At 46.0% G+C, this 12,603-nt stretch overlaps 1 protein-coding gene across 7 annotated transcripts in view; it reads left to right on the forward strand.

Annotated features, from left to right (window-relative positions):
* Window positions 1-947: 947 nt before the first annotated feature.
* Window positions 948-12,603, forward strand: part of LOC119974568 (protein CASP-like) — a 794,954-nt gene continuing 783,298 nt past the window's right edge. For 5 of the 7 annotated variants that reach the window (XM_038813568.1, XM_038813572.1, XM_038813571.1 and 2 more), the window contains exon 1: window positions 948-1,094. In XM_038813568.1, the coding sequence (XP_038669496.1) occupies window positions 1,032-1,094 (63 nt within the window). In that variant the 5' untranslated portion in view covers window positions 948-1,031. Of the gene's footprint in view, window positions 1,095-2,619; window positions 2,860-12,603 lie in introns of those variants that run through there. The other 2 variants (XM_038813573.1, XM_038813569.1) reach the window with 2 other exon arrangements.

Consider the following 12,603-nt stretch of genomic DNA (forward strand, 5'->3'; position numbering starts at 1 on the left):
GTGCACTTAACCGTCTGATTTCAGACATGAGGACAATCTTTGAGGGCCTTGTGGTGGATATCTGGTTGACAGAAATATAAATGACACAAGTCGAATATATTTCAGGAGTAGGGGTTTTAAGTTGGTGTGTTCTCACATGCTAAACAGCATTACACTATTTCAACATGAAAAAAAATCAAAATATCGAACATATTTTTGCGAATATTAAACTTCGTTTAAATGTCATATCGTTTTCAGGGAATGTTAAAAAGCACGGAAACTCGGTGGAAATTGTGAAAGTTTCTCCTTTGTAATAAGACTTTGTAATCGCCGCAGTAGTTGGTGGCACGAGGAGGGATTTGAGGTTTAACTGTGATCCGATGCATTCAGAAAAAGGAGCTAATCTCAAGTGGTTTAAAATTCAGTCTCCCCGATTAAATATTACGAGGAGTATTTTTAGAATCGACAATCTAATTAAAAAAACACAGAAAATACCAGTAAAAACTGCAGAGAAATACAAATTTGATCCCTCTCTCCTTTAGAATCCGGTTCCTAAATGCAGAAAAAAATCGTAGCTTTTGGGTGCAACATAATCCCACCCCCCAAAAAAAACACAGCAAGGTGCAAAATGCTGAATAGTTTTCAAATTTTAAAAACAAATAATAAGAAGCGACAATGTTTTTTTTTGCATCTCGGAGATAAATTTAAAGCGTTGCTGCGTTTCAAATAAGAGGCATTGGTATGAGAATGCCGCGGGTTGACATGTTATATTGAGCTTGCACGATGCCAACTCCGTGCTGTATTTGCCGCTGTTGAATTCAGAGTGGCGGCTGCAATGTTGCTGCTTGTTTAGTGTGTGTGTGTGTATGAGCGGGAGCCGGATCCGGGCTGGGTTTGGGGTGGGATCGGGACGCGGGCCGAGCAGGGCAAGGCGGGTGGATCCGGCTCCGTACTCCATGCCGGGTTTTGTCAGTGTGCTCCTCCCCCCCCCCCCCCCTCCCTGCAGGAACTCCAATCCAGGCTCGCTCTCTATCGCCTCAATATGTCTCAAGATGGCCGCCAATGTGGGATCGATGTTTCAATATTGGAAGAAATTTGATTTACAACTGCTTCAGGTCAGCGGCTGCTGGGGGTGTCCGGCCGGGCGGCACGGTGCAGGGGGTGGCCTGGGCTTCGACCCTGGCCGGAGAGTGGCGGCACGGGCCGCCTCTCGGGGCCGGGAAGCGGGCTTTTAGTGATTGATCAGGAATTGATCCCTCGGCTGCTTTTGTGTTCAATCATCGATCAGCCGCCAGCAGCCAAGATGGCGCCCGCGATCCGGGCCCTCAGGCCTGGGCCTGCTGGCAGCTCCGGACAACTTTCCCCCGGGCTGGGACGGAGGGAGGGGGAGCCCGCACTCTGGACTAGCAGCCCCGAGGAGGAGGAGGGAAAGTTTGAGCATCGCCCGGAGCGCGGCCTCTCCCCTCCCGCCTCAGAAAGTCTGCACGGAGCGCCTTCCGTTTGGGAGCGCACCGACACCGAGAGCCTTCCAGGCGGCTGCCGCTGCTCGGGGGGAGCCGCTGGCTGTCAGCCATAGGCCGCACTTTGGCCGGGGGGTGAAATATGGAGCAGCAGCCGGGAAGCTCGGGGGAGGGAGGTGAATAAATAAAGGAGGCGGCGGGAGTCCCCCGAGCTGGAAGTTGGGAAGTTTGCCGGGCCGGAGACTCCCGCGGATGGCTCCCGGCTCAACCCCCCCCCCCCCCCCCGGGCCGGAGACGGCTCACCTCCATCCCCCCGGGCCGGAGACGGCTCACACCCCCCCCCCCCCCCCCGGAGACGGCTCACCCCCCCCCCCCCCGGAGACGGCTCACCCCCCCCCCCCCCCCCCCGGAGACGGCTCAACCCCCCCCCCCCCCGAGACGGCTCACCCCCTTCCCCCCCCCCCCCGGAGAACGGCTCACCCCCTTCCCCCGGACCGGAGACGGCTCACCCCCCCCCCCCGGGCCGGAGACGGCTCACACCCCCCCCCCCCCCCCCCCGGGCCGGAGACGGCTCACCCCCCCCCCCCCCCCGGGCCGGAGACGGCTCACCCCCCCCCCCCCCCGGGCCGGAGACGGCTCACCCCCCCCCCCCCCCCGGGCCGGAGACGGCTCACCCCCCCCCCCCCCGGGCCGGAGACGGCTCAACCCCCCCCCCCCCCCCGGGCCGGAGACGGCTCACCCCCCCCCCCCCCCCGGGCCGGAGACGGCTCACCACCCCCCCCCCCCCTCCCCCCGGGCCGGAGACGGCTCACGCCCCCCGGGCTGGAGACTCTCTTGGGGATGGCTCCCGGCTCACTACCCCCCCCTGGGCCGGGGATGGCTCCCGACTCACTACCCCCCCCCCCTGGGCCGGGGATGGCTCCCGGCTCACTCCCTTCCACACCCCCGGGCCGGAGACCCTCCCGGGGATGGCTCCCGGCTCACTCCCTTCCACACCCCCGGGCCGGAGACCCTCCCGGGGATGGCTCCTGACTCACTCCCTTCCACCCACCCCCAGCTCAGCAACAGTGCGGATGGGATGTAGAGAGCGGGAATCGCGGCTCCGCTTCCGCTCCGCACTTTATCTTCCAGCTTTTCGGTTTATTTAAACTTTTAAACAGTACGTCAGAATGTGGAGGAGTGAATGTTAACACAGAATGACCGCCGGGATGGCAATCTGCTGGCTTCAGCGAGGGCTGCAGCATGTTACTGAGGCAGCGGTGCAGTAACATGAGTCAATGAGCTATAATGGGGTTCGGCAAAGGGCTAGAACCATAAAATGTTGGACAAACTCAGCAGGTCCGGCAACTTCCATGGAGAGAGATACAGAGTTAACGATTCGAGTCAGTGTTGGACTTCTTCGGAACTCTGCAATGGAAAGGTGGTGCAGTAGTGAGGTCCGGTGGTGGGCAGTTAGGAGTGTAGGTTTGGGGCTCTGGTCAGGGTATATGGTTGGGGCTCTGGGCAGATAATGAGGTATGGGACTTTGGGCAGGTCACGGGGTGTGAGGTTGGGGCTCTGGGTGGATAATGGGGTGTGGGATTGGTGCTCTGGGCGGATAATGGGTGTAGGATTGGGGTTCTGGGCGGATAATGCGGTGTGGGGCTCTGGGCTGTTTGTGGGTTTGGGGCAGGTCATGGGGTGTGAGGTTGGGGCTCTGGGCAGCTAATGGGGTGTGAGATTCGGGATCTGGACAGCTCATGGGGTGTGTGGTTGGGGGTCTGGGCAGATAATGGTATGTGGGATTCAGGATCTGGGTAGATAATGGGGTGTGTGATTGGGGCTTGGAGTTATGGGTCAGTCACTGGGTGCGAGATTCACAATTTCCTGAGTTATGGGTTGTAGCACTAGCGATGTGGTCCAGTAATGGGGCACGGGATTGGAGATGTAGACCAGTAATGGAGCGTGGGATTAGCGATGTGGGTAAGTCATGGGGCATGGTCTTGGCAAGTCATGTGGCTTGTGCTCTGGGCAAGTTGTGGTGTGTAGGATGGTGGTTTGGGCAAGTCCTGGTGCTTGGGATTGGCAACATGGCAGGCCACGGTGTGTGGGATTGGCAGCCTCAGCAAGCTATGGGGCATACGATTGGTGGCCTGGGCAAGTTGTGGTGTGTTGGAATGGTGGCCTGGGTAAGTCATGGAGCCTGGGATTGGTGGTCTTGGCCAGTCATTGGTTGGAGTTTTGCAGACCTGGTGCAGCAATGATAACCTGACACCTAATTAGATGAGGCTGTGAAGTCTGGTATGACAATAACTTGTATAGAGACTTTTAAGCACTTAGTAGGAGCATTTTAAAATAAAATTTGACAGTGAGCGGCATAAGGAGATATTAGGTCAGATGATCCAAAGCTTGTTCAAGGAGGCAGGTTTTAAGGGATGAAAGTGAGCTAGAGAGATTTAGGGAGTGTATTCCGGAGGAGCTGAAGGCATGGTCGCCAATGGTGCAGCGATTGAAATTGGGATTGTTCAAGAGGCCAAAATTGGAGCGGTACAGATATCTTGAAGTGTGGGACTGAGTTAGATTACGGAAATAGGAAGGGGCAAAGCTCTGGCGGGAATTGAAAAAAAGATGCAAATTTTAAAGTAAAGGAGTTGTTTAACGCGGAGCGAATGTTGGTTTGCGAGCATAGGAATGATAGAGGAACATGATTTGGTGCAACAGCAGCAGTGTTTTGGATGAGCCCACGTTCATGGAGGGCAGACTGGACAGGAGTGTTTTGTAATTGTTAAGTCCAGAGGTGAAAATCGGATGCGTTAATGGGACACTGGAATTACAATCTGTTGCAATAGGTTGGTGCACTGTGCATCTGCTGTTTTATGGGATGCAGAAATGGGGATCTGCTGTGATAATAGGAGGCTGCAATGTGGAGAGGGATTGGGGGTAGTAATGAGGATGATGTTCCCTAATGGAGCACAGTTATAAATAGGGCAGTGGTGTCAAAATGGTGCCCAGTAAGATGTTCTCGTGTGGTAATGACATTCAGTAATATGGTGTGGCCTGAGCACACCAGTAAAGGATTGTACCAATGGGGCTTTGGTGCATCTTTTGAGCAGTAACAGGCTTTCAGTAAGTGGATACAGGAATTACGCTCGGGTATTGTCATGGTTAAGCAGTTGAGCTCAACAAATGGGGATTGGGTTATTGGTGCAGTAAGGGGGCTCTGCCAAATGGGTTTATAATGTAACTCTTGCAGTTTAAGGATCTGGTAAATGTGAACCACTGGTACAGAAATGGGGCTGGGTCAATGGGTATAGTAGTAGTGCTCTGATAAATGGTTCCAGTAATCAGGCTCTGGTATTGAATGAGGAACAAGAGTGTTTTGGAGTATGAATTAAGTTTGGAAGTGCTTCTGTTTGTAGATAGTACTGAGGTTTTGGCTTTCTGGAGTTAGGAAGGAATGGCTTATATTTTCTTTTGGTCTAAAAATAATACTTGAATTGCGTTTGAAAACAGTTTGTATGGTGCGTGAACAATCACAGGGAAGCACTTTTCTTTGAAAATAATCAGTAAAGTAGGTCTGAGACATCTTTTAATTGTCCTCATCAATATTATTTGAAATATTTAAGTGAACCAGACAAATTAAATTGTGAAATGGCTTAACTGCAAGGGTGTATTTTTGAACTGTTGGTATTTGCAGTGTTTGTAATTATATCAAATTTTTATAGTGCTTAGGCGGCAGGCTGAATCACTTCTTTTTCATTAATCCTCCTCTGTTTGTTTACTGAGGCATACTTTGAAGATGAATTCTGACTAAGCGTGTCTGGTATGATAATCACAGTGCGTGTCTATGTATTGTTCCATACATTTTTACAGCTTTAGTGGGGGTTGGGGATGTAACCCTTTCGCCACTTAGATTTGTTCCCCTGTATGGAAGAATATGTATAAATATTTTGCTGAATACAATTTGTGTTTTGAAGACAAATTAGCAAAATAGAAAGTCATCTGTGTATCAGGGATCAATGTTTGATAATTTATTTTACAGAATGTTTATTTGTGTAAGATGGCTGAGTTTGAATTATGCTAATTGCATAGATTGTTTTCTAAAAATTGTCTTTAAGGTCTTGGGTATGTGCTCTTTAATTATAGAATAATTACCAGATGGAGATAACTCCGAGGTAATGTTCCTTGATTTTATATTTAGTCATTATGGGGTAATTTCCCCCAGCCACTCTAGAATAAATACTGCTAGAGGGAAGGGTGATTAGACTTGAGCTTTATTTGACCAGTGTACATTTTGTATGTAAAATTACGGCAAGCCTATTAGATACTTGTACAAACCTGGAATTTCTAGGGCTGCTTTGGCCATTTGCCAAATGGTAATTGCTGAGGTGTGGGAAGCGAAAGGGCTTGTAAAATGGGTTTAAAAAAATTATATGTTTGTGTATTTATTTTCTGAGACTAATGTATTACTGTTTAAAGAAAATGCCCTATTCTCTAATGTAGTTCATTTTATGTAAGTGAATTGTAGTCTTAGCAGGGAGAAATTAACCTTGAGTTGTATTGAAAAGCATTGTGTGAGTTGTATTTAAAAGCATTGTGACGGTGCAGTGGTAAAACTCTAATTTCATACTTTAATTACTGAATTTTACACAATAAAAGCCCACTGAGATGTTAAAAAAATAGAATGTAATTGTCAGATAATATAAATATGACCAAAACTCTGAATATATAATGAAGCCTATATTAAATCTATAAACATTTTTACGATATTACCATTTAAATATTGATTGGTATAAAAGTTGTGTATAGACTGGTCAAGGGACAATTCAGAAATTTTACATTTTAGCTTTTGAATTGAAGATAATAATCCTTGTTCTATAAATTCTATTGTTTATAAATACAAATGTAATTTGTACCAGTTACTTTTCAGCTGAAATCTGTATGGTAAATTGATTGGAGTTCATTTCTAGTTATTTTTATATGCTGAAGCAGCGTTTGATACTAAATGTGTATAGACCCTTCCTAGACAAGGCAGAATAAGCTTCCTTTGTGTTCCAACATTCTTGAGATGGCGAGGCCCCCTGGGCTGTACTTGACACCTAGATGATTCTGAAGTGCTTGGCTGAGGATTGTGGCCATCTTTCTTTTCTCTTTGCGTAGCACAAAATGAACTAAGAATTTTAGGTTTTGAATCTATATGTTGCTTGCAGGGTAGATTTTTTTATTAAGCTGTGGTTATTTTAAAAAGTAGTAAAAATGGTTCAGTAAACTTTCATGGTTTCACTCTAGAGGGTGAGAAATATTTTGGGTTGATTTGCAACTGCATCATCAGACGTCAGAGCTTGGTACAAGGTGTTCCTTTTAACTTCAGTGTTTAACTTTGACCTGCCAACTGGAAAGGTGACAGTTTAAATTGAGAAAAATACCATTAGTAGGGATCTGTCTCTTTTCTATACCATTACATTGTTCTCACCTGAGAGTTTCAGTTCAAATTTTTGTCTGTCAAAACTGTTAGGAATTGGAAGAGTTACCACCAGTAAATTGTTGAAATGTTAGGATGAAATAACCAGAAATTTCAGTTTGAAATGTTTTACATTTGTCGATCAGGATGCCGTCGAATCCCTTTTGAAGAGAAGAACTCGATAACACATGGGTACGGAACAGAATGCAGTCATGCATTTTGTTTTCAGTGTTTTCTACCAACTGCAATTTGAGTTGAAAAATCTTTGTTCTTTGAACAGGCAGCTAGTCTTGGAAATGATTTCTTTGTACATTGCAGAAGAACTGTTGCAGCAGATGCTGATGTTAATGTCGGTGAATTTAGTGCCGTACCAAACATGATTTTCTACGCTTTTAAATCGATATCTTTCATTGCATTCTATGTATAAATTTGAAAGCTTTGGCTGTCAAACTGGGTAAAGGACGGTAGCGCCAGTGACTGAGTGACTTAGATTACATAAGCATTTTCTTCCTCTTCATCTGAATATTGACTTGTGCGGAAGTTAATTCAGTCAGCAATCTGGTATGAAGTAAATGAAAATCGCTTATTGTCAAAAGTAGGCTTCAAATGAAGTTACTGCGAAAAGCCCCTAGTCGCCACATTCCAGCGCCTATTCGGGGAGGCTGGTATGGGAATTGAATCCGCGTTGCTGGCCTTGTTCTGTTTAGCCCAATGTGCTAAACCAGCCCCTGGCTAAGGTAGCCATATTTCATGCTCAAAGAACAACTTGCATTTCTGTAGTGCCTTTAACGTAATAAAATGTCTCTAGGTATTTTACAGAAGCTTAATTAAAAATAATGACACCAAACCCCACAAAGCACTGACCAAAAGCATTTTAAGGAATGGCTTATAGGAGGAAAGTGAGGCAGTGAGAGAGACAGAAGGAGACGGAATTATAAAACTTGTGGCTTAGACAGCTGAAGGCACAGCCATCAGTCGTGAGTGGTTAAAACCAGGAACGCTCAAGAGGGTGGAATTAGATGAGTGCAAATATTTTGGAAGGTTGTGAGGGTTAGAGGAGAATACAGATATAGGGAGGGGTCAAGCCATGGAGGAATTTGAAAACAAGACTTTGACTCCAAGTCAGTGTAAGTCAACAAGCAGGTGATATGGAAACAGGATTTGTTGTTTGTTTGAACCCAGACAGCAGAGTTTTGGATGACCTCAAATTTACAGAGGTTAGAATATGCGAGGCTGGCTGGGAGTGGGTAAGTCTGGAGGTAACAAAGGCATGGATGAGGGTTTCAGCTGCAGAGGAGCTGAGGCAGGGTGCAGATGGGTGATGTTACAGAGTTGGAACCATACAGTCTAGGTAAAGGCCAACATGCCATTTGCTTTCCTAATTGCTTGTTAACTTTGTTTTTCTTGTATGAACACACCCAAACCTCTCTGAATACCACCATTTACAAGTTTCACATCTTTTAGAAAATATTCTGCTTTTCTAATCTAATGACCAAAGTGAATAACCCCACACTTTCCCACATCCTCTTAGTATTTACCCTGTCAAGCTCTCATTCTTCTAAGTTCCAATGAGTAGAGTCCCAACCTGCTCATAATACAACCCCTCAATACCAGGGATCATCCTGGTGGACCTTTTCCAAACCTGTCTCCAGTGAAATAACCTTTCCTTAAATAAAGGGAGCAAAACTGCTATCATTACTCCAGATGTGGTCTCACCAGTTCCTTGTGGAGTTGCAGCAAAAATTCCTGACTCTTGTACTCCAACCCCCTTGAAGTAAGGGCCAACATTTAATTAACCTTCCTGATTACCTGCTGCACCTGTGTGCTAGCTTTCAGTGTTTTGTGCACAAGTAGCCCCAAGTTCCTATGTGTTGCAACTTTCTGCAGTTTTTCTCCATTTAAATACTACACTTCTTTTGTTCTCCATTATTATACCCATTATTGTTTTCCCATATTACACCCCATTTGCCAACTTGTTACCCACTTATTTAACCTATCAATAACTCTTTCCAAACTGTATCCGTCTAGCATCTTGCCATTCTGCCTCTTTTTGTGTTGTCTGCAAATTTGGCTACAATACATTGATTACCTCTACACCTGTGATAATTTGCTGGAGCTGAGGTGCAATTTACTGAGAGGAAAATGGAGAAGAGTGTTCATAAAGTGATACATGTCTTGCTTGATCCCAGTCTTCACTGATAGGATTTATGGTTGTTTTGTTGGTGAGGTCAAGGCGCATGTCATCGTGGGGTAGGCGGAAGGTGGTGACAAATTGCGGAAGGTATCCCGGCTTGAGGATACTTGAAAATCTTCTCAGTTGACAGAGTCCGAGGCTTTTGTGCAGTTGAAAAAGTCATGTACAGTAATTAGCGCTGTCACTTGCACTTTTGAATTTTTCCTGCAGTGAAGATCATGTAGGTTGGTGCCCCTCAATGGGTGGAAACTGCATTGGAGGAGCTCTTTGGCCACTGGGAGGAGATGATTGGAGGTGGATCCTTGCAATTATCTTCTGTGATGGACACTAGGGAGACTGCTGTATGGTTTTGCAATTGACAATGTCTCCCTGATTGAATATAGTCATGATCACATTGTCCCTGAGATCCCCTTGATTAAGATCAATGGGGAGATCCTGGAAAATGTGAACTATTTTCTGAATCTTGGGAGTCTTATCTTGATGAAGACAGACATGATGAAGACATTTATCATCACCTCCAATGTGCCAGCTCAGCCTCCACCTGATTAAGGAAAAGGAATGTTTGAGGACCAGGATCTCAGACCTGGGACTAAAGTTATGGTTTACTGGGCAGCAATAATCCCTGCACTCCTAAATACTTCGGGGACTTGGATGACCAACAGCAGGTACTCCAAAGCTCTGGAGAAGTGTTGCCTGGCAGCAGTGGCCAAGCCAACTGGCACAGAATGGAGGTGCTAATCGCTCAAAGTCATCTTTGTTGGGTGCCTACCTGCCTACAGTCTCCCGGAGCAATTACTCTACTCTGACATGGTAGGGAGACGCCTAGGAGGTCAATGGAAACGCTTTAGCGATGTCCTCAAAGCATCGCTGAAGAGATCAAATATCTCGGTCAGCTCATGGGAGTCACTGGCTTGTGACTGGCCAAAATGGAGAAGACTTATTTGGAATAGCACCAAACACATTGAGAGACTTTGTTGCGACTATGCAGAGGCAAAGTTGAGGTGTCGGAGGAGATACACAATTCTAAAAAAAAACCAATCTGCCCGACCCTTCCATCACCACCTGTCCAGTATATGGCAGAACCTACAGATCACTCATTGGACTTATCAACCATCTCAGAGCCCATTGAGCTGGAGTGGAAGATGTCATCCTCGATCTTGACAGATGGTTTCAGAAAAAGAAATTTGTTCTAATATACCACCCCCAACCCTCACATGCCTTGACTTGTGTAAAAATCTTTTGTGCAGGACCTTATCAAATGCCTTTTGGAAATCCAAATATACCACATCTACTGATTCCTGTTATCTACCCTACTACTTAGATCATTAAAACATTCAACATTTGCCAAACAGGATACCTACCATTTGTTAACATAAAGACTTGTTCTAATCTATACTTTTCTAAGTGCTTTGCTCAGACTTCCATATTAATAGAATCCAGCACCTGCCTAATGACTTGATGTCAGGCTCTGCACTCTCCTTCCTTTCTTGAATAGCAGTGTTACGTTTGCTAATTTCAAACCTGTTGAGACGGTTTGTTGTACCTTGCGGTCCTTTTAAGATTGACCCCAAACCATGCATGTGTATGCATCTTCTGTTTGTTCCTGTGTGGCATATTCCTAATTGTTCTACTGCAGGGCACCCATGCAACTGAAGAGGGAATATTGGTGGTGAGTCAGATGTGGAGTTTAAAATACTGCAGGATCAGTAGGATACTAAAGTTTCAATCGCGTGGATCATCAATGACTTCCAAAAATGTACTCAATTGCTTTGAGATCCTGGGATAAAACTCGGGTCTTTAAAGTTGGTATATTTTGACCCCATCCCCTCACTGTAGCGGTTTATGCTTTTTTGATGCAAATATGAGATTGAACCTGAGACTTTTTGATTTGTTTGCTTTCACAAATATTAAAAGAACACAGTAAGAAGTCTTACAACACCAGGTTAAAGTCCAACAGGTTTGTTTCAAATCACTAGCTTTCGGAGCACTGCTCCTTCCTCAGGTGGTGTTGTAAGACTTCTTACTGTGCTCACCCCAGTCCAATGCCAGCATCGCGACATCATTAAAAGAACAGGAAAAGACGAGACAGCTTATCGAGCCTCACTTTTCCTGGCACCATGTAATTTACACATCATCTTTATAATTTCTTTCATTTACACAATCCTCAGGGAGAAAAAGAAGTGCAGCAAAAAATCTTGGACCAGTTTAAGAATAAAAATATTTTTTTATGACCTGAAAATGATAAAGTAAATCTAAGATCATGGTGACTGGTAATGTTGCTCCAGTGACTCACCGAGCACCTATATGTGGAGATGTTTGCTTGCCACACACCAGCACATTCAGTTCTGTTGCAGTGAATGCCAACAATTTATATGGGGCTGACAACTCTGTAAAGAAGCAATTTCTGGCAGCTTATTCTACTTGCATGCTGTTCTTTTTTTAAAAATAAATGTAGAGCACCCGATTCATTTTTCCAATTATAGGGTCATTTAGCATGGCCAATCCGTCTACTGTACATCTTTGGGTTGTGGGGGCGAAACCGATTTGTAATGGTCTCACCGCCCCCAGAACCGGTTCGAATGTCCCAAAAATCTGAACCCCTCCCTCCTGCACTACCTCTCAAGCCATGTATTCATTCTGACTATTCTTGAATTTCTACTCTGACTGTCTCGTGGCACAGGTAGCAATCCTGAGATTACTACCTTTTGAGGTCCTACTTTTTAAACTTATCTCCTAACTCCCTAAATTCTGATTGTAGGACCTCATCCCGTTTTGTACCTATATCGTTGGTGCCTATGTGCACCACGACAACTGGCTGTTCACCCTCCCCCTTCAGTATGTCCTGCAGCCGATCTGAGACATCCCTGACCCGAGCACCCAGGAGGCAACATACCATTCGGGAGTCTCGTTTTCAACCACAGAAACGCATGTCTACTCCCCTTATAATTGAATCCCCTATGACTATAGCCCTGACAGTCTTTTTCCGGCCCTTCTGTGCAGCAGAGCCAGCCACGGTGCCATGAGCCTGGCTCCTACTGCCTTCCCTTGGTGAGTCATCTCCCCCAACAGTATCCAAAACGGTATACCTGTTTTGGAGGGAGATGACCGCAGGGGACACATGCCCTGCCTTCCTGCTCTTTCTCTGCCTTTTGGTCACCCATTCCCTGTCTCCCTCACCAATCCTAATTGCGGTGTGACCAACTCACTAAAGGTGCTATCCACGACTTCTTCAGCATCGCGAATGCTCCAAAGTGAGTCCATCCGCAGCTCCAGAGCTGTCATGCGGTCTAACAGGAGCTGCAGCTGGACATACTTCCCGCATATGAAGGAGTCAGGGGCATCGGCCGCGTCCCTCAACTCCCACATTGAGCACGAGGAGCATAGGATCTCCTGCCATTTTTACACTTTACCTTAATTGACTATAAATATAATATCAAATAATTAATAAGTGAAAGGAATAAAGATTTTACTTACCAATCACAATACTTACTAACACACGAAGAGTTGAATTTCTCCCAGCTACTGCTAAT

The sequence above is a fragment of the Scyliorhinus canicula genome, chromosome 12 (assembly GCF_902713615.1).
Source record: "Scyliorhinus canicula chromosome 12, sScyCan1.1, whole genome shotgun sequence".
Taxonomy (NCBI): Eukaryota; Metazoa; Chordata; class Chondrichthyes; order Carcharhiniformes; family Scyliorhinidae; genus Scyliorhinus; species Scyliorhinus canicula.